The following is a 27,040-nucleotide window of genomic DNA, read 5'->3' on the forward strand; positions in this document are numbered from 1 at the left end:
CCTGGGAGATGGCGCTTTTGTCACAGACCCAGATTGGCTATGGGTGCTAGAGTGAGAGCAGACAAGAGAGAGGAGGGAATGGGAAAAAATAAACTGGATGAGGATGTGGTTAGAAAACTTAATTAAAAAAAAAAGTGCTTATAAGCTACACAGATGTGCAAATACACATGTGCACTGCATATAAATAGTCATAGCCTACGAGTCTGTAGAATAAACAGAAACTGTGCATGGGCAGTGGAGTTAAGAGGCAGAGGGTGGGTGTGTGTGTGTGTGCGCGCGTGTCCTTAGACAAACTCTGCAAATGTCACCAACAACCATCACAGAGCTTACTGTAGCCGAAACCTGAAAGTCACCCTTCACTATGTCCTCCTAATATGCTGGAAACCCACAAGCGGCTGTAGCATTTAGAGTGGATTCATTAAACTTCCCACTTACACAGCAGTTAATCAGCCAAGCTATATGCATATGTGACAGCCAACTCTATAAAGATAATTAAAAGAATTACACCTGTCCTCTGCCCAAGGTTCAGCCAAGGTGGAAAAACAAACTGGCCCTCTGTCTGGGACAAAACGTCCATTAAATTCCATTAGGACAACGCACACATCTGTCTCCAGTAGGATCATTTTTCTCTTTGTACCTCCTTCTGTCTCCTGTCCCTTCACTCTGCCCCTGTCACTCTGCCTCCTGACTACAAGACATATTAGGAATTCACCCATGGATGTGAATGTCTGTTTTCCAACTTGTTACCCTCTGTGATGTGATCCATGTGCTCCTTGTGTCTCTTTATGCCACAGTGCTCTTTCTCTTGTCAGCCTCCGAACCTGCACTGTTTCACCACTTGTTTTTACTTCCTCTGTCTGTCTCTCTCTCTTTCCTCCTCTCTCCAAGTTCTTCACTCATCGTCTCCTCTAATTACCCAGTCTACCCTTACAACTGCTTGCCTCTCCCATTCAGATCAGACGAGGGGCCGGTTTGAGGCAACGCTAAGAGTAGCAGTGTGAGTTTTTATTGCATTCATTATTCAAACTCACAGAAGTGGAGATTAGGGCACTTTGAGAGTGTGCGGCGTTGAAATATTTATATTAGGAGAGAATGAGATGGTTGGATTGGTCATGTCGCGGTGAGTTCTGCTTTTATCCAATCCTCTCTCTCTCTCTCTCTGTTTGTGCACATGTGCAATGTGTATGTATGAGGTATGTCAGAGTGGCTGAGATTTAGCTCTCCTCATGTTCACAGCTTTTGTTTATTTTTGCTCAAAATGAAATAAGATTCAATAACATTAAATTAAAATTTACTGTATGATCAATGAACAGACATTATATCAACACCTCTACAATTTATTGCAATTGATTACAATCATTTTGCCAAAGCTAGATTACCAAACAGGACAACCTAGGTTCACTGCATGCCAGTTGGTTTAGTTAATTTGAGTATTTGCAAAGTTGTGAGGACTTTGCACCACTGACCTTAAAGTGAGACTATGCAACTTTAGAAAGAATAAAAATAAAACAGTCTTTGTGAATTCATAGGTAATAAAACACATCCTTTTTCACTTCAATACACTCTGGGGTTTTGTTGTTACAGCTTTTATTTAGTCTATTATAACCAGTAGGCCACGGTGACTACTATTATCCTGTCATTATAAGTTGTAGCCACAGTGGCTGCTGTTCATAGGCCCATTTAAGTACAACATCCACTAAGACAGATCCTGTATTTTAACCAAATATATTCAGGTTTCCATTTCAAATATAGTGCAAAATTTAACCAAATTTCCATAAAACTGACAAAAAGTGCAAATGAATGCTGTTATCAAATATGAGGAGCTGGTTTATCAACAGTTGGTGGGGCTAATGCTTCAGTCTGGTGCCACTGAACCACTGCAGAAGAAGATGGTGCAACAAGATGATGTAATTAGAAGAGCTCCAGTCAATCCTCAAACACTGGAAAACAATGTAGAAAGCAGCTTGGAAATATGGCATTATATGGCTCGTGCGACTTGAAATCCAGACTATAACAATGGTGCACATTTATAAATAAAATTGTTTAATCAAATCATGCAAACTAACTGGGGTACTTCTATTTCTATAGGAATAATGGGTGGTCTCTGTATCTCTGCTCATATAATGACTCTGTTATATATAGTCTGCTTACTTAACTGAATGTAAATGTAGCAGGGTACATACACAGAGGGCAGGAGGTGGGGGTTCGGACTTCAATAGGGACCTGGCTGGAAGTTTTAGCCCTTGGGTCTCCTATCAGGTTAATCCAGACATCACAGAACACGGCGCTGATAAACTATGGATCATCCGGAGCACAAATTCCTAACTACTGTGTCCATGCATATGCTTGTCCCAAACTGAAAGCAATGCATGGTGATGAAGTTTTGGGGGCAATATGTGGCTTGTCCTAGGCAGGATAATGTCACATACACCCCCAGGCTTCTTGCATAAACACACCCACAGACATGATTACACAAAGGCCCATCATTCTCTCCTTAAATCTGTTCTTCCACACCCATCCCCCATGCTGCCCACTTTTCTCTCTCTCTCTCTTTCTCTCTCTCTTTCCTTCCCTCCGGATCACCGCCGACTTTACAGCGTCTCGTCTCGTTTGTGTTTGCTGACACATCAGGAACAGCAGCGGAAAGATAAGTGTGCATGTAAGAGAAATGAGAAGGCAGGAAGAGAGTGAGTGAGAGAGCGGGTGATCAGCAGCAACAGAGAGCAGTGTGACAGGGGGTAGACAGACTTGTAAAGAGGCAGAAATGTGATGGTGTAAAAGATAAAAAGAAACAATTGTTGTACAGATACAGAGACACATAGAGAGAGACGAGATTACAGAGCCTCATGTGATTGCCAGAGACATTAGAAGGATACGCAGATCTCTGTTTGCCTCAGGGACTCTTTATTACATTAACCAACACGATACCAGTCCATGACTTTCTGCTCTGCTCCCTCTCTGTTTTTCCGCTCAAATCCAAACCTTTCTCTTTATGAACCTCTTCCGGAAAAAGGATTCAACGGTATGACGTCATGTACAAAATTGAATCCAACACACAGAGAATTTGCATTCACCCTGCAGCTCGTTTAATGATGAGCTTTCCTTGAACTTCACTGAATCATCCACATGAAAAGGGACGTGCAGAACTAATGTACAAATGAGGTGGCACTTCCTATAAATTGGATGATGGATGTGGTCAGAAGTGTACTTTATCGGACCTGGAGCCACATTTAACCAAGTGTTTCTGAAGTACACCTGCACATCTCTGCAGCATGGGGTTAAGTCGACTCAAATCACCATCGTTACCATCTTTATCTTTGTACATCTCATGTGTACAGATTGATCTATCATTTCTTTTTTTGTATGTACATGCTTCATGTCGTTACCTTCTTTACCGACGGGTGGGTGGTGGCGGGCCAACAGTTTGCAGGTTTTCATTCCAACTGAAGACTCCGACAGCTGATTAGCACCCATTCAGGTAGAGAAGAAGAACTCATCAGTGAAGTCACCTGCAGAGATGATCAGCTGTAATTAAACCTGCAGCGTGTTGGCTCCCCGTAGTGATTATACATATTAGATTTTTATATTACGATGGCTTTATTCTGCTTTGTTGACTCTACCCCTGTATTTAGTTTGGTCCGCTTTATGTAAAGCACTCTATATTATATATATTAGTTTTGAGACGTGCTACAGTATAGAAATAACCTTTTTTATTATCGGACACACTGTTTATGGAGAATTTTATCACTAGCATGTTGTCAGCAATGCAGATAAAAACTCTGCTATTGGGAACAAAACTAAACTAGATGTCCTCTTCTGGTTTGGACATTCCTGTCAAAGTGACTCTGCCCCCCCCCCCCCCCCCCCCATCATATTAAAACCCAAAGTTCAGTCACTTTACTGTTTAACAATTGACCCCCAAAAAGGACATGGCGCCATGTTTCTGATGCAGGTAATACTGTAGGTAAATATTGCTCAGAGCGTAAAAGACTATAAACAGTGTGTGAGAGCAATGTGACTTTGTAGTCTGGTTGTGTGACATCACACTAAATATGGTGATTAAACAAACTTGAATAATACCTTCTCCATCTGTGTGTTTCTGTTCGCGGACCAAGCACATCCACTCGGTGAACTCCGATCTGTGTATCCGCCGGTGCCGAAAAGTCTGCCGTTCTGGTTTCAATAGCAGTGAATGGAGCAAGTGTTCACATGCTGGAAATGTAATGTGACCATATCTTTAGAGGGCAAAAACGTTTCACATTCCCAGCTGAGGGAAGCCAGCTGAGAAACTGTGTGGGAACAGACTGCTTGATTGACAGCTCCCTCGCAATTTGCAGTGTTTCTACTTATTATCGTTATTAGTTCATACAGTTTGGTGTCTTTAAGTTAGAGGTATACAGAGAATAGTTAGAGTAATGGAAAACAGAGCTGTGGGTGTGCAGTGCCTTAAAAGTAATAGTTTGATATTTTGGAATATATGCTTATTTGTTGTCTCTGCCGGAAGTTACATGAGAAGATTGATACCACCCACATATTTGTTCAGTAAATAAAGGCTACAGCCAGGATAGGGGTTAGCTTAGCTTAGCATAAAGAGTGGAAACAGGCGGAAACAGCTAACAGCAAAATTCAGCTACCAGGAACTCTAAGGCTCACTAATTAACATGTTACACTTCGTTTGCTTAATCTGTACAAAAAAGTGAAATATGACAACAAGCGGAATTTTTTCAGGGGGATACATGCAGGACTATTCGTTCTAACTCACAACAAGATGGTGACTTGTGGAAACAGAAATGACTACGCTAAATTAAGTTTAGCACGGACACCTGGCTCCAGCTTCATTTTTTACTGACATATTTCTCCACTATCCCAGCATATCAAAACAAAACTAAAAATAGAGCTGCTATTGAACTAGGCTGACACAGAACCATGCCCCCCTGACAATCCCTCTGCATTCCCTACCAAACTTTGATTAATTCTCAAATGTGTGTAGACGGTGGGGAAAGGCCAAAGAGCAGCATTTCATTTCTCTTTGGATATCTGTCCCAAATCCATTTTGTTCGCTTACCTGTTTTTCACCGATTGCAAACACAGAGACAGACACACACACACACACACACACACACACACACACACACACACACACACAACTTCCACCGGGGCTGTGCTAACCTTTTAAACCAACCTGAATGTGTCCCTCTTGCTTTTGAAACCCATAATTGACAGTTTGATTAGGTCTTCTGTAGCCTTAGGCGGTGGCTTAAGGAAAGGGCCTAATGCATTAATGCCTTGTTTACACCTCCACAAGAGCTTGCAGCCCCTTAAGTCTGCTTTGAATCAAATACCCAAAAAGCCAGGTTAGAAGCATAGTGCTTGGAATATCTCTTGTCAGGAAATGTACAAGGAAATGTATGATGCATGTTCACCAAAGCAAAAAAAGACAGAGATGGAGCAAACAATAAAGTTTAGTTAGTAGAAACTGATTGTGATAATGTCCATGGTTGAATTTGGATCAATTAGGGGCTGGCAGATGTGCAGAATCATGGTTGACCCCAGGGCTTAAAGAATACAATCCAATTTTCCTCAACAAATGTAATACCATTAGGCTGGATAAAAACAGACAACTCAGAAGGGAGGAGTCTTTTAAAAGCCAGTTGGGGGGGATAAGGCTGAGAGAGCGACGGAGCAGTTGCTCAGAGGAGAGAGACAATACCCACAAGGGTTTGGAAATAGAGAAACCTAAAGACTGTAAAGTTAGTGATGCAAAAGAAAGTCAAACTTTTCCAAAAATGAGGGCCTGAAAGGATAGAAAACACAGGAAGAAAAAGAATAAACAACCTCACCTGATCACTGCAAGGGAGATACTGAATCTACTGTGGCCAAAAAGGAGAAGGGAGCTGACAAACGCTGGCAAACGACACCGTTGAGTTTGGAGAGTTGCAGCTTATACAGAACTATACAGCACTGTGAGAAAAACTTTTTGGACTTAACTCCAAACCAACTCAAAACAAGTGAAGATAAAAAAGAGAATTTGTCCAGCACTAATCTAAAACTGATTGAGATCTGTCATTGGGATTATGAGGATCTTCAATAGGAACATTCGCCTTCAGGACGTCACCGTTCTGTACTTCACTGCCCTGGCTGCTCTGATGGTCATCTTGGTGGCTTCGTACCAGGCACCCACCAATGCTGTCGATGTGTCCAGCCTTAAATCAAACCCCTCTAGCCCTCTCCCGCCTCTCCCCATGCCCTTCCGTGTGCCCCTTGACCCACGGGGGGAGCTCCAGCTGGCCTGGAACATCAGCTACGCCAACCAGGAGATATACATGGCATTGAAGGTTGCTCAGATCAGATACGGCGTGGTCTTGGGGATGTCTGACCGCGGGGAGCTCACCAATGCTGACCTGGTGGTGCTGTGGGACTCTGGGACTAAGAGCTACTTTGGGGTAAGCAAGGATGGGATGCGTGTTATCTGTATAATTTGTCTTTCAACTGACTAGACTTTAAAGAATTTGTTTTGAATTTATAAAAGTCCTGACTGACACAAGGCATGCCTCTAAAAATATATGGATGTCAAGCAGATCTCTAAACAGAAGGAATAAAAAAAGTCTCACTGTCTTAAAATTTTTTCTCTATGTTCACCTGTGAAATTCATAACTGCACAGGGATTACATGAAAGTCTTTAAAGAGTGGAGGTTTCCCTCTTTCTTATGTTCCTCATCTGTCTGTGGTCCCCGGGGCGTGAGATTGGTGTTTTTGCATGAGGAGCCAGTGGACGGCTTGCTTCATGATCACACAGTCACAAAGGATGTTATCGGCCCCTGCTAATTGGAAATCACTCAAACTGCACTAATAGCTAAAGTTCATCAGGGAATCATTAGCAGATATTAGCATATCAAAATTGAATCCTATGCTGATTAAGATGTGTAAAATGCTTAATTTTCATTATGCCACAAATGCCTTTTTAACAATCCAACTCTGATTTCTTTTTCAGAAAATTTTTGATTTTTTTTCTTTTCTGGAAAAAAAGACATTTATCTTGCTATTAAAATCCCATTTACCTTCCTTTTCATTTGTGTTTCTGTCCATTGTTTTAATATCCTAATAGAGTTTCTGTGGAAATATTAATGAGAAACAGTAAGCAGATTGAATACTAATTCCCTGCAGTTAAAAAATTATTACAGTAGCAATTCTGATTCTTCGTCTCTGGGAAAACCTTGTCTATCTTCTTTGTCCGGGTGTTATATTCTTAATATAAAAGCTGAGACTGTTTCCACCAACATATGATTGATCGGGAAAAGTTGCTATATAAATGAGATGAAAGACATTGGTACCTTTAGGAACCTGTTTCTACAGGATTAGCTTCAAATTAGAATAATCTACACAACCCTGGAGAAAGCCATTAACAAATAAGGAATTAACCTATTTGCTTCTTAGGGTGTTTTATTTCACCACAATGACCTGCCTGCTACAGTTCCGAGAGAAGGATAAGTTTAATGTCAGGCTATGAGTTGAATAAAGCACAGGTACATACTTCTTTAGTCCAACGTCTTCTCTAATGCAATATTGTGTATAACATCAATCTCTTTTTTTTTCCTAAGGCAAATTACTTCACAATGCAGAGCTCACACCTTGAGGCAATGCACTTAGTGTTAAGTAACCCCCTCATCAATACCTACAAATAAGGACATTTTATACTTAGTCAATATATAAATTTAACATTATTGCAATTATTTCCATCATTACATTGAACATTACACCACAAACTAAATTCCTTAACTTTTGCATGAACTCTATAGGTCTACTGCAAGGCCCACAGGAAAAAAATAGTTAGAGATTAAAAGTTATAAGGGATTGATATTAAAAGGCTGCACTCAGACTCTGTAACAGTTCCACTGGTGGATCTTTTTTAAATCTGATTTCCATTATGTCTGAGCTCTGCTGAAGTGTCTCATACATATTTAGTTGTTTTCATCAGAAAAAAACAAAAAAAAGCAGAGAATTTCCACTTATTTCATATTTGCAGGTACTACACACATATTTATGAGAAAAGGGCAGACTCTCAATTTGGATGCAAGATGCTGTTGCCTATCTCCTCTACTGAAAAGTGCTACCTTCATTTCAATCAGCTATTACCATTTGTTTATTTTGCAATGTCTAGTTATTGAGAAAGACATCATGTCTTCCTGGCTTCCGGTAGCAGATCTGTCACCATGGTAATGGGTAATGGAGTTCACAGAATAAACAGTATAAATTGCATTACTATTTCCTTTAATGCTGACTGACAGCCTTGAGATAGAAAATGCATTTTTTTAAAAAAAAGAAAACTGGGCAGAATGGGCAGTGCAAGCTCTATTGACTTATTCAGCAGAGATAAAACACAGGAAAAAAATCTCTGCTGTGATTCAATCTGAGGTCGGAGGGAGCAAGCTGGACTCCAGAGGCCCCACACACAAACACACTCACACATTAGGGCTGTATCTCACTGATAGGTTAGATCAGTGAGGAAAGAAACTACCTCTGGGATCAATCCTCATAGACAATTAATATGATAAAAAAAAAAAGGATATTTTTGAATTTGGGTAAATGGTTTGTTTGCAGTTTGTGCATTTTAGTGCTTCATAAGAATATTTGATGCACATATTTTTATGAGCAAAAACCCTGCAGAAGGAAGGATATCATGATATACATTAATATGAACAGTAGCTTTGACCTTTGCATTCATCTCTTATCAATTTCAGGCTTGTTTCCCTTCAGTTACCCAAATCCCAGTGTAGCACATTCCTGCTGTTTAAATTCTAACCATCATAATGTAACACTCACATCATTGTAAAGTATTTTCTTGTTAAATTGATCTCCCCCTTGCTATCCGATTCTCCTTCTCCCCTTGTTCCATCTGTTTCTCTTCACTCAGGAGGGCCAAATTTCCAGCAGAAGAAAGGTCACTGCTGTGCTACAGTCCTCTCTCTCTCTCTCTCTCTCTCTCTCTCTCTCTCAAACATGAACACACACACGCACGCACACGCGCAGACACACACACGCTACTTCTCATTTCAGATATGTTCTGTAGTTCAGGGACTTTTTAAATCAATGTATTCAAAACAGACGACCTTGCCATGAAGAAATATAAAGATACAGTTTTTTTTTTTCCTCTCTTTGTTCTCTAGTTGTGAACACATTCATGGATATATACTGTACAATATTTCTAGAGATACTCAATAGAAACTAAAGTAAAAAATGAGACATTCTGATCATTTCTAGGGAACAAATACCACAAATACAAAAAATATTAAGATGGTGCAGGTTTTTTCAGGTCTATCTCAAAACAATAATCACATGCAGATATGTACACTGTAGCTGTTTTAGGTCACAATAATTGTCCCTACTAAAGTAAGAGATGGGGACAAAGTTCATGGCCCATGTGTTGTGTGAAAATACATTCTATATTTTAGCTGAAAATGATGCTTCAGAATCTTTACTTAGACAAATCAAGTGGGAATCTTTCACTAAGAAATTCCCTCTTTGTGTTACTATCCTTCCATGTTCAGAAAAGAAGAACTTGTTACAACTTTTAAATCAAATAGTCACGATAAGACTCTGCTGAGGTCTACCAAGTGTATTCTCCACACAGGCATGTAACACACATAATACATACTGCCCACAGTTTATTTTAGATCTTTATTTTAGATGTGTGTGTGTGTGTGTGTGTGTGTATATAATATATACACTCACATATATACATATACTGTGTTTATTCTCAAAATTGTTGGCTTCAAAATGTTTGCAGTTTGTGCAGAACAGTTATATAAGAGGGACAGAGAGGGAGACAGAAATAAAGAGAGAGATCTCAGGTGCTATTCTGGACAGATATGAATGTGAGAAATATAACAGAAACAGATAGACTGAGCTGTTGCAAAGCCTCCTGGCAGAGAATTAGAACCATCTACACTTGGTTAAGAGGGTTTCACAACACGAACTGCCACACTAATTTCTTTCTATTAACTGTATCATAATCCACTGTCAAACAAACTGCTAAAACTCTATAAATTTGTGTTAATTTTAAAATAAACAAACAATAGGGACATTATTTAAGCTCTGGTTGGTGACGTGTATTTGATCGGTGACATTCTAGTGCAGAGCTCTCCTTTGTTTCCCAATAACCATTCACCTTCAAACATTTTTCTGCATAATTAAACTACTGGTCACATTTTTTCTTTTACCATGGTATAGTTCTTATTTCGATACAAAATTATAAAATTTATATTTGAACTTACTCTGTCTGGTTTGCATGGATACACAGAATGCCTGAAACTTATTCAGTAATGGTTTAATAATGAGGTTCACAACCAGCTCTGCTACACCCACCGACACTCTCCATATCTACCTATTTTTATAATGGAAATGAGCCGCCTTCCTTAACTTTTGCTTAAAAACATCAAAACAAGCCAAAAAATAATATTATCCCACTTTATGTGATGAATGTAACAGAACAATGTGCTACTTGGTTGTGTCTATTTGGTGTTTATTATGTGTATAAATTGTGTGTCTTTTTCTTTAGGATGCTTGGAGCGACAGTGAGGGTCACGTTTCATTGGACAGCCAGCAGGACTATAAGTTGATTGAAGCCAAACAGAAAACTGATGGATTCTACCTGCTCTTCAAAAGACCATTCAGTACCTGTGATCCCAGAGACTACCTCATTGAGGTGTGTGGAATCTTTGCTTCACACTGTGCGTGTGTGTGTGTGTGCGTGTGTGCGTGTGTATGTGTGTGTGTACACGTCAGAGGAGGAGAATGTGTGAGTGTGAGTTGTTGGGCCTCTGTCTCAAGCTATTTGTAAGTTTTGCTATAGCTACAATGCTAGTATTAGCATTAACAGCTATTTACTTACTTGTCTAGATGAAAAGTTGTGAGTTCAGCATCAAACTTCATTCCTTGACTGACCAAGCGTTGTCTCCAGCGGTGGAAAGTCATGTCTTTTCTTCTCCTGAAGTTAGCACGCCGGTCGGCTGGCCCCTGCTGGTCTCATCACTACCCGATAGCAACTCTGTAGCCTCCAACCTGCCCTGAAGACGTCGTAATGCTCAGAGGGCGTATTATAACCGATTACAACCACTTGTAATGTAAACAGCAATGGCCGAAGCTCTTTTCGAGCCAAAATCACCACCACTTGTTTCCGGCAACAAATGACGTTTGGCGGCAGAGAAAACGTAGCCTTCTAAACTGCTGGAGCAAACGCGTCACTTGACCTGAAGAATCCTTAAGATGATGCCAGACATCCTTCAAGGAGCTAACTCTTGTTTTATTTTAACATCACTGGCTAAGGCATCAGGTGGTTCTCCCATTTTCTTGCTTATTAATCTGTCTTTGTCTTATTAGTCATTGAAGGGTGCTATGCAAATAACAGTTGACTGACTTCTGCATTTATGTTACCCCTCTTTTCTACTCATGTAAAGGACAAGCACATTCTATTTTATTTGTTGCATATGGTCTCAAGTCTAAAAAAAAAAAAACGTCTGTCAGAGAGGAAAGGACTGATCTTGACAGTTAACAGGTGGCGAGAAGAAGATGGGGATATGGTGGGAAAGATGCTTGAGTGCACGCATGTGTGTAGCTTTAACAGGGTCATAGTGTATTTGCGTGTGTGCGTGAGAGTGCCCATGTGTGAGTGGGAAGGTGTGTGTTTTTATTGCTGTACTTGGTGTGTTTTAAAAAAGTAATGGGACTGATCATGGAGAGCTCACGGTTACAGGTGTGGACATAAAATGCTCAGAAAGTTGGGATGGTTGGTACAATTCCCACTGAAGCATTCATTATTCTGATTATGGTTTCCATGGAACCACATTTGACTGCTAGTTTGCAGACACAAAACCAATGAACATTACTATGACAACATAATGAAATTCATTTCAGCCAAATAATAATCATGAGAGACTATTAATTTGAAATACACAGCCCTGCTGTTTATGTCCTTCTTTGTAGCCATCTAAAATCCTTTCTTTCCTTATTGTTTTGATTGATCAGGACGGGACTGTGCACGTCATTTATGGCTTCTTGGATCAACGACTTGCCTCGCTGGAGCAGCTGAACCTGTCCCGGATCCACACAGGGATACAGAGAGTGCTGATGCTGCGCCCTGACACGCCGTCACCCACCCTTCCGCCAGATGTGCAGACGCTGGATGTTGTGGCACCAAATGTCATCATACCAAGTCAAGAGACCACTTACTGGTGCTCCATCCAGAAGCTGCCTGAAAACATGCCCAAGAACCACATTGTTATGGTGTGAATGCCTCTAAATATAGAAACACTTAACATAGAGTTTACTTACACACAGTGGAGTGGGTGTTTCAGATGGAGATCCCGCACAGGCAGCTATTACTGCTCCTTGTTTGCCAGCTGGGCCAAACACAACATGGGCTGTATTGTCATGGTTAGAAAGACAAAACATAAATCAAAGAAAAAGGAAAACACATAACAGACATGTCACCTCACATCCTTATATTTTTTACTGAGGAACATTAATGTGATGAAATGTGAACAGATCCCGTACAAAACATACAGTAGGATAGGATATTTAATGGCAATGGCATTTTAAATGGCAAATTTTTATTGACGTATCTGTCTGAGGTGGGAAAATTGCCACAGTTTTGGTGGTGAAAAACATCTTTCTCTTTTTTCGCTTATTTCTTTCTCTCTCTCGCTCTCTCTATCTCTCTGTGTTTCTGTCAGTATGAGTCAGTGATAACTCCAGGTAACGAAGCCATTGTGCATCACATAGAGGTGTTTGAATGCTCCCCGGATGTCCGTGACGTTCCAGAGTACAGCGGCTCCTGTGATGACAAGATGAAGCCGGGCAAGCTCAACTTCTGCCGCCATGTGCTAGCTGCATGGGCTATGGGTGCTGAGGTATGATGGGAAACAGACACCCACACACATCCTCTTACTTTTACCTTTATGGGGGACTCTCCACTGACTGTATTCACTGTTCCATTTAAAATTAAAGGCTCAAACTAGTAAAATCATGAAAAATAGAGGAGCACCCACCCAAGTTTTTTAACAAACATAAGAGGTGTCTAATTGAAAGCGAGAGTTGGAATGAAGCCTGATTTTGGTCCTGTGCTTGAATCTATTATAAGAGATAAACAAAAACTCCTACGAGAGTAATATCCAAGCCTAGAGCTGCGAGCAAAAAACCCTGCAAAGAGGATCCCACATGCAGCACAAGTCTATTAAGAGCTCGGAGACAGTCTGTGTGTGGGAGGCAAATATTCACAAACTTGCTTACATGGACACTCAAGTACACACATGAACATGAATGAATCCACATATGCATGCACACTGGTGGGGTAACAATACACAAAATGTTTCATTATGGCTGCATTCTTTTTGCAGCTTTCGGACACTTAGAAACTAAACCTGAAACTTAACCACAGGCCAATACACATTTATTCTTTGCAGTGTACAGAGAGCTATAAATTAAAATTCTTAAGATTGTCATGCATTGACAATAGATTATCATGCAGTAAAATTAAATTCACAGTAAACATAATTGAACAGTTAATTGAACAGAATACTGAAAAAGTATGAACATTTTGATTTATTTTATGTTTATTTGTATAGGGACAAGATACAGTATAGAATGAATGAACCAATGCCACATACCACAGCATTTATTAGCCTAAGCTAATTAGCAATTCCCACTCCCAGATCGTTTGCTCCCACCCGCTGATACAGCTCATTCATCGTCATCAGTTACAATGATAAACACGTGGTTACGGTTGTTTACAGTTTGGTTTGGTTTTCAGCACAATAATTAGGTTTTAGGTATAAGTAGTTAAGGTTAGAGGACCGTCGTTGTCACACTTACCATAATAAACATACAGCTCTACAACAGCGTCATTTGAATTCCTCCTTTGCTCTTGTCATGTACTACAGCCGCCTGACAATAAAATGTAACTATGGGCCGTAATAAGCTGCTTGAACAGACGACCTATGGGGTCGCCTTTTAGGGAAGGACAGTTTCAAACAAGTGTGTTGCAGTTTCAGGCTCCTGACTGAAATGTTCAGTGCAAAAGGGCACCTGTTTAGTTTTTGTGAAATGGCCAGACAACTAGTCATTCAGTCAGTCATCTATCAGGCATTAAATCACCCAACTTACATACTATGGCTACCATCCAGCTGGCTGACCAAGCAAGCAAGCAGCCTGCTAGTCACATAAAGCAGAGAGGACAGGGAACCGTGAGCCTGTCACCATATTTCTCTGCTCTGCTCCCCACTGTATCACAGCCAACACGGCCCCACTCTGATTGGATTATCTGCCAGCCAAACAAAAACAAGCAGGATGCCTTCTGTGAGCTGTGAGCTGTGAAGACAAGATTAGGTGGGAAATATTCAGGCCTCTTTCATCACCTCTTAATAGTGTTGTTTCATTCTCCCCGGCACCGCGTCAGAAGGGAAACGTGACTTTGCAAAAACACAAAACATAGGAGCAAGAGAAAAATAAAGAGTAGAGGAAGTTTGAAAGAGGAAAAAGAAACAATAACGTACGACACTGTCAGAGACAGCAGCACCAGTGGAAAAGAAATACATGTTTGTGTGTGTCTATGTGTGGGGGAGACAGCAAATCTCTAAGGATTTCACCATAACACATTAGAGCAAGATTAAATAAAACTATTTCTTTCTTCCATTACAAACTGTATCAGCAGACGTGGCTAAAGGTTGGCCTCTCTCAGAAACAGGTGTAGACACAGATGATGAATCAGGATTAAATCAAGATTTCTTTATGAAAGCATGGAGGTTTGATGCCCAGGGGACAAGAGGTGACTAGAGAATTATTTTCTTGCTGTGATAAGAAGAATACTTCAGAATCCGAGGCGTGAAAGAGGAGGGGGGAGAAAATATACCTCACAAGTTCACAAGCGGCATCCCAGAGGGCGCGTCCATGCGAGAATACAACCTGTCTCGGTGTAGAAATAATCGATAGACATGCTTTTTGAGCCTGCTCATAGATCCCCCAAAAGGCCTCGAGGAGAGGATGTGAAGGTTCACAATGAGGAACACAGTCGATGCAAAGACTGTGTGTTAATGATCAGTTTTCTGTATCATGATCAGTTTTAAAAGCTCCCTTTCAGTCTTACGATCTGTTGCTGTTACAATTTTAAATTCTGTGGGTGGTTTGGAGCTCGTGAGTTGGCATCTTGTTATTTTTAGAGCTAGGCTATTTATTATCTCTGCAGTTTGGGCAAGAAGGTGAATAAGACATGATGTAATAATGATTTCTTAGACATATCGCTTTGATAGAAGATCACATCTTAAAGAGGACATCAAAAGAACTGGTTTGAAGTGGATTGCAGAAGCCTGCAATTGATATTTTAAGACATCCTACTGAGTGTGAAAGGAAACTTTCTCTTCTGGAAGTTTTTCGAAACACTTGTCAAGACTTTAGAGAGGAGAGAGTATGGCTTTTCAACACTTAACTGGAACATGTTAGCACAGGGTGACCTTTTTTGTCATGCTCTGACAATGTCGGCCTTCAACAGAATGAGAGAATGAACAAGGATATATAAAATGTGATTACACTTTGGTTCCTTTCACTGTAACACTGTCAAAGTCCATAAGTGGCGTCCCCGCTCTGAAATGTACGACTTCTTCTCTAATACAAAGCCTATCAGAACATAACAACAAAGCACACGCTGTGCATATTGTGAGGATATTAAATCTAAAAAAGGTTTTAACTCAACATCATCTGTGAATTTTGTGAAGACTCTTTGCTACAACTTCAAAGCAGCTCTGCATAAATGAGAGGAATAATGAATCATGTGTGTGGTGAATATGTGTGTGTGTGTGTGTTTGCTTGCAGGCTTTTTACTATCCTCCTGATGCAGGGCTGCCGATGGGTGGACCAGGATCCTCAAGGTTCCTTCGCCTAGAGGTCCATTACCACAACCCTCTCCTTATATCTGGTACATACAGTACATATTTAAGCACACACGCTCACACACTCTGTCTTCAGATCACTCTTTCTCACACACACACACGCGGAAGCAGCAGGATTGTCTGTATCTTGCGCTAGGCGCCCGAGGCTTATCTTCAACAGAGCGATTCATTTAAAATTTTCCAGATATACCTTTTGATCTCGCCTGTAAAAGTCACTACAGACTTTGCTTTTCTTATCCCGATCTGACCTTACAATACGCTTAACGCCTACATTACCATCTTCTAATTCTCGGCACATCTTTCTGGTTTTGGAGTTGTTTTCTGTTAAGATTTTTATATATCCTCTTATGTCTTCCTTCAAAGTTTCCTGTGGTTGAACAGAGATGGAGCTAAGGTCTCACTAACTCACCTTTAGGCCACCAGCTCACCTCCTTGATTTGAACTTTCAAACTAAAAATCACCTCTTAGCATCTTGGTTTTTTTTTTTTCCTTAGTAGGCTTAAAAACTGTAATGCTGTTTTTGCTGGTCTATGCAAGATAAATGCCAGATGATTCAAAATGTTGCAGAATGTGTGCTGATCAGGAGCAGATGGAGAGCACATACTACAAACTCATTACACCTGTGAAATTTTTCTGTGATCCTATAATCCTCTCTTTGTACTGTAATTCTCCCCTCAGAAATCTTAAATTTGTTGCTCTAGGAGACAAAGAGCACCCAAAATAAACTCCGTAGCCTGGTTTAGTGAAAAATAATTCTGGCTCCTGTGTGTTTGTATGATCTACTAGTAAACAGACTGTATATTACATATTTGATATTTACATGCAGGCCGCCATGACGCATCAGGGATACGGTTGCACTACACACCCAGCCTGAGGCGATACGATGCAGGGATCATGGAGTTGGGCCTTGTTTATACTCCTATCATGGCTATCCCACCCAAACAACAAACCTTCTACCTCACCGGGTACTGCACCTCCAAGTGTACCCAGACTGTATGTATATAAAATCTCCATCATTTACTACATTATTTATGGTTCAGATGTTAAGAATGCAAGGCGGATATGTCAGCTAGGTGCCGCATATTTTACATTTTTTGTCTTTAAAGCACAAAAGTCTGGGTTGGAGCTTGACCTAAAAAAATAATAATAATAATAAAAAAAAAAAAAGTCTGTTTCTCTGTTTGTCCGCTTGTTTTGTCGATCTAGGCTTTGCCTCCAGGAGGAATCTATATATTTGCGTCCCAGCTGCACACCCACCTGGCAGGGCATGGGGTGAGGACAGTTTTGGTGAGGGGAGGCAAAGAGCTGGAGGTGGTACAGGAGGACCAGCACTTCAGTACACACTACCAGGTGAGCAGGGCTCAGTTTACCCAGAGGAGCTGAGATCTAACTTTGTGCATTGTATCTTACAGGCTATTGTATTAGATCAGATAAAAGTGAGTTTTACCTCACATCACACTGAGCTGTGCGCCACTGGGACAAAGATTATCCTCAAAAAATAACTGAGAAATGAAGACTAACACTGGCCTCATGGAATGATATTTCTGCTTCTATCACACCATGGAAAATAAAAACCTTTCCATTACGATAAAGTCTTATTACAGTCTTTTGCAGTGGGTGATCTACAGTATATTAGTATATAGAGAATGCTTGATGGTCAGAGGTGTATTTGTTACAAACAAATGTGTGTTATATTATTTATGACTTGGGCAAAAGGACTGGCATTTACGTGTGCCCATTGTTTCCTGTCAAAGACATACATCTTTAAAAACAGCTAACAAATGGTTAATTTCAGTCCTTAGAAAGGCTTAAGATTTCCCTACAGCAGCTGGGCACTGTTGTTTTTAACAAATGTTACTCAAACAGGAGTAATTGGTGCATTTGTTGGGGACTATTTTCCATGGCGGACTGATACACATGTGGACTTCTAGCGGGACAGAGCCCCTGTTCATCGTAATGAGGTAACATGTCAGCCGTGAGTGTGGCTCATTGATGGGTTTTTAATAATAGTTTTTGGCCGATAGAAGCACAGAGGGATAGGAGTTTTTTCATGGGGTTTGTTGTCATATTTGTATCACAGTGTTTCTCCCTTTGACTTACATACCTCACTTTGGTTAAAAAAGCAGGGAGCAGTTTAAATAAAACAAACGCCTGAAATCTTGTATATATATATATATATGACCTTTTTACAAGTGACTGAACACTAGTTAGACTACCATGGATCCCCTGAGTTTTTCCTGACATCAACTTGCTGACCTGCCTGTATTTTATAGAGTTATAGTGAGGCCCATACAAATCCTGGATTTAGACCTGATCACAGTATAATCTCCAACCACAAGGCAAAAACCCTTGTGTCCATCAACATCAAAACTGACAAACAACAACATTAACATTGTTGAGAGATGGCAGCTGACATCTGTTGTGTTTTATTTATCCGCAATATCCTGAGGCAGGTACATGCAAAGACGATCACATGCACACGCACACACACGCACACACATACACACACACAGAGGAGAGGGACATCTGCTAGACTGCCTGATAAAATCTCCAGCTGCTGTTGATGTCAGACTAATCTGAGTGTACCTGTGTGCTGTTGCTTGAAACCCTGCAGCCTCATTAGGGCATATGAAGACTTTATCAAACCTTTCCCAGCAAAGATAATAGGCCTTTTCACACACACAGCTAATGAACGCTGCCCCCAAGGAAAGCATCAAGCGCAACCGGTGTTTTATCTTGCAGTGTCTGAAATAAATGTATTTTACACAAAGTGTCCAATTATGCACACAATTTAGATGCTAGAGAGGGAAATGCGTTGTAGAAATACAATATATCTGGAGGTAACAAGGAACTCCATTCTGACTTTTGAGAGACTGGAATAACAAATCACTGCCAGTAGGTTCTCATGACTTCACAGGTTACAGCCTCAGGTATAGTGTTTTCATGTCCAAATATATGTGAAGAAGAACCCAGGAATCCTGAAAATGAAAGTTGGGTGTATTTTCCTTTTAATACACTGTATTTGTTTCTGTCTTCTTTCTTATAGACGATCCGAGTTCTAAGAAAAATGGTGAATGTTTTACCCGTGAGTATAAAGTCGACAACACTATGAAAGACAGTGACTATTTGATGGTTTCATTTTCCACTGTGCAGATTTTACATTCAGACAAGAATGGAAGTTTTACTATTCTGCAAGCTCAGCCAACTACTCCTGAATGGTAGGGCCCCAGATGATTTTTTTTTCCTCCCTTCGCATTCAGAGTATTGAATTAGATACTTCGCTGCTGAATAAGGTGTTTAAATGGTGTGAAAATAGGGACAGGCGGTGAAATCAGTGCCGTGATGGGAAATTCCCCCGAGAACGGTCAAGACAAAACCGTAGCAGCTGAGCAACACTCTGTTTAACAGCAAACTGGCCATTGGCTCTTTTAAATAATTTATTTTCTTAAATTATCTTTAGCTTCCTTGTTAATCTTACAATATGGTGACAACTGCTGGTGTGTTTCGGCTTGATCCTGCAGGGCGACGTCCTCATAACAAAGTGTACTTATAACACAGAAGATAGGAGCAAGCCTACGGTGGTGAGCAAAACACTATCAATATACAGAACTATTTTTATATTGCTTTTATATTATAAATTCACCTTGAGCGCTGTCAACAACAGAATAACCTTGAGTATTGCCTTCTTTGTCCTCTTTCCTCCCTCCATCTTCAAACTCACCGTATTTTCTTCATTCTCATAATCCCTCTGACCCCACCCTCCCGTTCACCCTTTCCCATCTCACACCAAACCCCCTCGTCTCCTCAGGGAGGTTTCGGTATCATGGAGGAAATGTGTGTCAACTACATTCACTACTACCCTCGGACTCAGCTGGAGCTCTGCAAAAGCCACGTTGACGCTGGATACCTGCAGAAATACTTTAATTTCATTAACAGGTAGCACACACACTGCCCCCCCCCCCCCCCCCCCCAGCCCTACCACCACCACCTCCCACCCCCGCCTCTCTCTAAAATCATTTACTTGTTCCTCTTGTCCTTCATTTTCTCTTGTTCATTTAGCATCTTCCTCTCCATCTCCCGTGTGACTAAGCAATTTTTCTTTTCCACATTCATCCCTCCCCCCTCTATCCTCCGCTCCCAAGGACCAAAGTGGTGATTGCTTCTTTTAATCTCAAGAACCAGATGCTTTGTCCTATTAAAGGGAAAACTGTGTCGTCCTAACGCCATTTCTTGCTTTGCTCTTTCTTTTTTCCAATCTCTTCCTCCTTTCTCAATCTCACTCTGCCTCCTCTCTTTTATCGACTTTCCTTCAACCTCCCTCTCCTCACTCCATCCCATCCTCCCTCCAGGTTCCAGGGAAATGATCAGTGTGTGTGCGGTGAGGTTAGTGTGACGGAGCAGTATTCTCAGTTACAGTGGGACATGTTCACTGGAGAAGTGCTGGACTCCCTGTATAACACAGCCCCCATCTCCATGCACTGCAACCAGTCGAGTGCACGCCTCTTTCCTGTAAGCCCTAAATCACACACACACACACACGCACACGCACGCACACACAGACACACACACACACACTCTCTCACACTACAATGGACTGCCAAGCCACCAATTAAACCAGTTCAAAAGCGGACATCAGTTGGACAGGAGTCAGACAAGCTGAACAGACATCTTTTTAACTTGTAATACAAACACAAACACACACACACACACATACATACACATACACAGGATGCTTGGATCAGAGCGTATTAATTAAATACAGTTCCAAACTATGTATAGGCCTTGATCAAGATTTTTGACAGAAAAAAGCTTCTCCTTGACGTGTAACATCAGTTGTACATGCAAGTACATACACTAAGGACAAATACAGCTACGTTACACAGATCCCAGTGTTCACAAGACAAGAGTTATAATATGCCCTGTAGTTGAATGACACTGATGCTACAGTCACTCAGTATCAGAAAGGGATGAGACAGTCCGACCAGGTCGGAGCTAGCTGGTTAGCATGCTAACTTCAGTAGAAGAAAGTGACAGAAATAGAAGAAAAACAAGAGGGTTGCTTTCCAATGCTGGACACAGCTCTTGGTGAGTAAAGGAATAAAGTTTGACGCTGAACTTGTAACGTTTCTTCTAGACTGGTAAGTAAACAGCTGTTAATGCTAACGTTGCCTCTGTAGCGATAGCAAAACTTACAAACAAGTCCTGTAAAGTTTGTGGGGGAAAAAAACATTGTCAGCTATTATTTGTTAAGACTGTAACACTTAAAAAAAAACATTTAGATTCACAGCGAACTAGCAACATGAGCAAACACTCCAGCAGCTGTCATCACATTTTAATTAAATAATGCTAAATCCAGATTCGTTTACAGAATAATGTGATCATCACCTTTTTTCTAAATGACCAAACCAGTGAAAAAAGAACAGATAAGACCCTATCATTTTTACTAAGAAGCTGATTGAGAAAATAGGTTTTCAAGGCCTTTAAGCTCAACATCAGTGGGTGGCCTTTAAATAAACTGAAATGCGTACCATTAATGGTGCCACCACTGGAGGGCATTTTAAAGACAACTGTTTTCAAGATATTTTGAGGGAATCCATCATGCGTGAAATATACTCAAAGTAATGCAGCAGTCCAGCTTGTAACTGTTCTCACAGTTTTTAGTCGTTGTTGCTCCAATACTCCACATAAAGTGCTGTAGTTAGTTTGGCACTTGAAAACTTTGCAAGGGATGATGAGCAATGCAGAAACTGTAGACAGACAAAAAAAGTGAAGTTTAAGCAACAAAGGTAAGAGGCAAAACAAATTGTGAAGTTCAACCAAGACTTCTTAAAGCTGAATTCAACAACTGGAAGCCACAGCCTCACAGCAGGCAGCCACCTACTCTCCCACTACAGAGAGGTGATGGCATTTTAGTTCCATAGCCTCATCTAACTGGAGCCCACCATCTGCTCAGGTAAGTACAGGGTGACCTAGAGAGGCACAAAGAATATGCAATAACAAATAAAGCAACAATATGAGATTTCTTAGGTAGTGATGACATTTAAATTTAGCTATGAGCACACAGACAGACACACACACACACACACACACACACAAGTACACAAAGTTGACTTTCCCTCCCTCACTTGACTGTCTTGTCACTCCAGGACCTGATGATGCAGACCTGTTTTCACTTTCACTGAATGAGCAGATAATCTGCATCACCACCGCCACCAATCAGAAAAGAATACACAATAGGTCACTACAATAAAAGTTTAGTGGAACATAAATAAAGCTACACAATGTAAGCAAGCTTGCATTCTGTTGTCATTGTAACTGTGTGATGGAATAAGTGATTTACTGACAAAACCATTAAAAAAAAGAAGACCACAGAAAAAGTGTCCTTGAGTGTATTTTTTGAAGATGCACAATGTTTGATCCATTGTTCAGTGACAACTATGTAATTACCTCAATAAAATGTGCTGTCTAGATATCAAGGGCAGCACCTGTTTTTGTCATTCTTTGAAATTTTTAGGACCCAACAACAACACATCACATGTCTAAAACATCATATACATTTGTTTCTCCAGGGAGAGTGGGACAATCAGCCTGTACCAGTGGTGACCGCCGTGCTTGAAAAGCCTCGCTACCCCTGTGAGGGAGGAGCTGCACCCACCAGCCAACCCCTTACACCCCCAGTCTGAGGCCTGGCAGCACCTAACCTGGGGCAAGTTAAAGAAGCTCCTGTGACTTGGCAGAATTTCATGGTTTCATCTATATGTTCGGGGACAGATGACATCTTGTTTTTTGACGTCTGCTGTAATTATATGTGTGTATAAACATCCCACTGTCTGTGTTATTATTAGCAGACACAAGTTAATGAAAAGTCATAATCACATGTCAAGTGTCAATGCAAAGATTTGGGACAGGCATGCAACAAACAAAAATAAGCGCAAAAAGCAAATTGGTGCTATGGACAAAAGTGTTGTGAAGCCTTGCTGTTGGCCATTAACATCTGTTGCATTACTTGAAAAGTAAATGATTATTGTTTTACAACTCCTTCATATTTATTGTGTTCTGTTTTATTCCCCACGATTCTGTTGATAATGACTAAACCATTATTAAAATGTGATTATTATGTTATTTGGTGAATAATTGTAGTCTGTAATAAACACTAATGAATGACTTGGGTTGTATTCATAGACATATATATATATAAAAAACTCATTTTAATTCATAACTTTTATTAGAGTAATTGACCACTGTAATCTACACTCTCTTTGGCTACATACCGCTGTGTGTCCTTGCATCATTTTTTTGTGTTAAATAATAAATGTCACAAAATTTTGGCAGTTAAAAAGGCTTTTATTAATACATGAATCACTTTGGACAGAATAAATGAATCTAGCTTAACATTAAATGTATGATTTGACTGGTCATTACATCCTCCCTCTGACTGATCATTCCTGTTGTTTGAAAAAACATTAGACAACAATAACAAGGACGCACAATTTTTAAAAAAAAAAGGACCATATTTAAAAGCTCAGCAATGAGAAATTAATAATTTTTGGCACTTCACCTGCTTTTATTGTCACCAAAGCATTAATTTTTTGCAATATTCACATCACACTCTGGGAAGATGAGAAGTTATATAAACTGTATTAGGAAAAACCTCTGGGCTCATTGTGGTAGAGGACCAGTAGTGATAGTGTTTATCAGCCTGTTTCACATTTCCCATATAAATCTTGTTATTAACCTAAGCTACTCCTGAGAACAACAATTTCAATGATTAATGGCCTTCTGGGCAGAATCAATGAATCATTCCGCATTAGTAAACATTTTGTGTTGAACGTGCAGCAACACACATCTGAGAGGCAAGTAGTGGTTATGCACGCGAATGCCCTCCTTTACTCCTTTACTTTGTTTTGGCTGCTGGTCACATAGTGTGTGCAATGAGCTTTGGTTTTTGGTTCGGCCTAAACCGCGCTCATGCAAGTGGATGTAAACATAGGTGGAAAATATAATCCATAATCAAATTATATGTTATGTGTCATTAAACAGAAACTACATTTTTTTAGTTGACTTATAAACACAAAGAATTAACAAAACATCTTTAATTGCTGCACCACCAGCACCTGCCTTTAAGGCATTAATCGGTTATCAAGTTATTAAACTAGTGATTTCTCTATTTGCTGTCGCACTTTTTCCTTATTTCAGCCCCAGAAATATCGACACAAACCACGTGCTTCCTAGCTAGCAAACCTGTTAGCAGTTTTTATGTATATTTACACACACACGCACCCACACACAGTATACCTTAAAAGGCAAAATAAAGTCCAAATATAAAGACACTCTGCACAATTCATATTTGAGATTTTCCACAGTATTATTACACAAGTCCTACAGTACAGCCCTACTATATCACTCGCTACTCCACAGCACTAAGTTCATGTTTTGAAATTATTCATTAATGAGGCTTGGGCTGTTTTCAATGCACTTCCTGCAGTAACTTCACAGTTACTCGTAGAAAACAAAGAGAGGCGATAATGCCCCCTGAACTGCTTTACTGTGAAGCAGATGCACAAAATGTTGACTTTGATTTAACAACACAAGACAAATGGGAGCTCTTAAGCATACAAACTGTAAGCAGATAGCCTCATTAAAGAACAATGTATCGGTTAAAAAAACAAACAAAGAAAAAAAAAAAAAACACGAAGCAAAACTAAGAGCATTGAGTTTGCAGACAGCGGCAACAGCAGATTAAAACTGCAGAGCAGAGCGATACGGGGACGGATCAGGAAAACAGGGGGGTTGTATCTGTTAACAGCAGCTTTCTGATAACTGTTGTCTTTTTCTGTCACTCTTCTTCAGCACTGTTTTGTCCCCGGCTGCTACACTGTGCCTCGGGGTGTTTCTTTCTTGCTTTCCCTCCAACTATGATAAACACTCAGGCTGTCTGCCTCAGATTTAGATACGACATGAGCAAGTAAAACTCTGTTTAGTCATTATTATCAGCACAAACATCAGTCACTGTAATCTGACTCTAACTGCCTGTGGGGCGGCTGTGTAGTTTGAGAATACTTGTGTTCCCCAATACAGCACTGTATGGCCTCATAGGATAAATAAGAAATGAAATATTACAGCACTACATTATTATAAACTATACCGCGCTTGAAGGACAAGATTAGAATTAACGACCTGAGTCTATTAACAGCCTGTTTCTACACAGAGGCCCTGGCCACTAATTGAGAATTTATGGAATTGTCTTTGAGTAAAAACACACATGCACCTGTAATGGTGACTTTCAGCGCTGTTAGCAGTGCTTTAGTTACAGGGGCAACAGCTGTCTGATCTGCGTTTAAAATATTACCAGCACACCTAGAACCATGGTCGTGAATCACTGTTATACAAGCTGCTAGCTCTTCATTAAGACTTGTTTGATTACTGGAAATAGTAAGAGAGATTTACTTCTTGAATTTGTCTTCATACTAATACCACTCACACTCGAGCATTCACAAGAGAACACAGTTACTCTCAAAATCCAGGGTGGGCATAAAAATGTGGAGCCGAGACCTTGAAGCACAACAAAAACAAATCATTTTCAGCACTTCTTTGAAATCTTGATATAGATTTTAGACCATGCATAAAATGCTAAATTTTACAATGAGCATATGCACCATCACATCCACTTCAGTTCTATTAAATCACAGATATAATCCAAATTAAATTACCAACATTTGAGATACCTAGTATTTGACAGAGAGGTAAAGACTAAACCAGATGCACCTGCATGTAGAAAAAAAAAAAAAAAAAAAATCAGTTGCACCTCTCTCTCTCTCATTCTCCAACCAGAGTGTGCTTGCTTTAGTTTTTACATTTGTGGTCCTTCTCAAGCATAGATGCCCTTGACTCTTTTATTCTCAGGATCAAATGGAGATTTGAGGTGGGCCTTGGCCTTGTATGTCACTCCCATCCTCTCCAGGGTAAACTCGCCGCTCTTTATGAAATCAGCACTCACCTGATAAGGAAAGGGAGAGAGAGAAGAGGTTAAAATAACTAAAAAGGCAAGAAAAAAAACAAAACAAAACAGAGGGAGATAAAAAAGAAAAGCTGAGAGGAGGGAATTTTGTTAGATGAGGAGAAGGTTGGTAATTAAAACGGAGAGAAAACGAGATGACCCTTTAATCCACACGCTCTTTTGTGTTCCCAACTGGCACAGCAATCAAGAACGGACAATTTCACTGCGTTCATATTATACGGAGAAGTCAGAGAACTCAGCAGTTATAAAACACTGAAAGCAATTTATTCACTCATGAGTCAACATCAGCTCCCTCGTAACGCAGGGAGCTAATTTTCACTGACTGACTCCCTTTTCCCTCCCGCAGCTCTCCCACTGGACTGTCTGTCTTTCACACACACACACACACACACACACACACACACACACACACACACACACACACAACACACACACACACACACACACACACACACACACACACACACACACACACACACACACACACACACACACACACACACACACACACACACACACACACACCTCTCTCTTTCATCACTTCATCACCATTTAGTTTTTACTATTTCCATGTTGAAGGCTTTAAAGGGAACAGCACTGTAGTCAAAGACTCTATCCAACTGACAACCTTATTCAGGAACAAAGCTGCTGTCATTCCACCTTAAAACATCTACAGCCTTATGACATGACAGCAAAGGCACGCCAGCAAGGACATTGACACCCTTTTTATACACTGCAGTGATGTAAGACCAAAGTCCAGTTAAGATCCAGATTTACTTGAATCTGGCTGTATGCCTGTTTTTAATGGAAACCCTGCAGGAGGCTGCTACTGTCACTGTCATCTTGTGAGAAACACATTGATATTGGGTTTCTAAAGTTCATTCGATATATAAATCCCAACATGATGAAATGTCAGCGTGCCTATTCATTTTAACCAAAAGAAAATCCATTAGAATATCATGAACAGCCTCTACTGTTACTACAATTACTTAAAATGTGACATCCTGCAAGAAGAAGGCGTCCCCTGCTTTGCACAGCACAGTCTTACTTGTTATGGATAATGCAGTTCACACTGTGCACTGGTGTT

General features: G+C 40.4%; 2 protein-coding genes across 3 annotated transcripts in view; one reads left to right on the forward strand and one right to left on the reverse strand.

Moving 5' to 3' along the window:
- The first annotated feature begins 5,681 nt into the window (after window positions 1–5,681).
- dbh (dopamine beta-hydroxylase (dopamine beta-monooxygenase)) lies at window positions 5,682–23,334 on the forward strand. The gene is made up of 12 exons (XM_056403723.1): window positions 5,682–6,443; window positions 10,556–10,702; window positions 12,022–12,279; window positions 12,729–12,905; window positions 15,859–15,961; window positions 16,762–16,928; window positions 17,142–17,285; window positions 18,982–19,020; window positions 19,457–19,516; window positions 19,744–19,871; window positions 20,285–20,444; window positions 22,505–23,334. The coding sequence occupies exons 1-12, from the start codon at window positions 6,075–6,077 to the stop codon at window positions 22,616–22,618; spliced, it is 1,866 nt and encodes a 621-aa protein (XP_056259698.1). The 5' UTR covers window positions 5,682–6,074; the 3' UTR covers window positions 22,619–23,334.
- Window positions 23,259–27,040, reverse strand: part of sardh (sarcosine dehydrogenase) — a 39,057-nt gene continuing 35,275 nt past the window's right edge. For both annotated transcript variants that reach the window (XM_056403722.1, XM_056403721.1), the window contains exon 22: window positions 23,259–25,932. In XM_056403722.1, the coding sequence (XP_056259697.1) occupies window positions 25,804–25,932 (129 nt within the window). In that variant the 3' untranslated portion in view covers window positions 23,259–25,803. The remainder of the gene's footprint in view (window positions 25,933–27,040) is intronic.

The sequence above is a fragment of the Seriola aureovittata genome, chromosome 18, assembly GCF_021018895.1.
Source record: "Seriola aureovittata isolate HTS-2021-v1 ecotype China chromosome 18, ASM2101889v1, whole genome shotgun sequence".
NCBI classification, from domain to species: Eukaryota; Metazoa; Chordata; class Actinopteri; order Carangiformes; family Carangidae; genus Seriola; species Seriola aureovittata.

Bases quoted from the DNA above. Each gene is read 5' to 3' on its own strand.
- dbh (XM_056403723.1), top strand. From the start codon at position 6,075: ATGAGGATCTTCAATAGGAACATTCGCCTTCAGGACGTCACCGTTCTG. The intron at 12,906-15,858 runs GTATGATGGGAA...GTTTGCTTGCAG, and splicing joins CATGGGCTATGGGTGCTGAG to GCTTTTTACTATCCTCCTGA. The intron at 15,962-16,761 runs GTACATACAGTA...ATTTACATGCAG, and splicing joins CAACCCTCTCCTTATATCTG to GCCGCCATGACGCATCAGGG.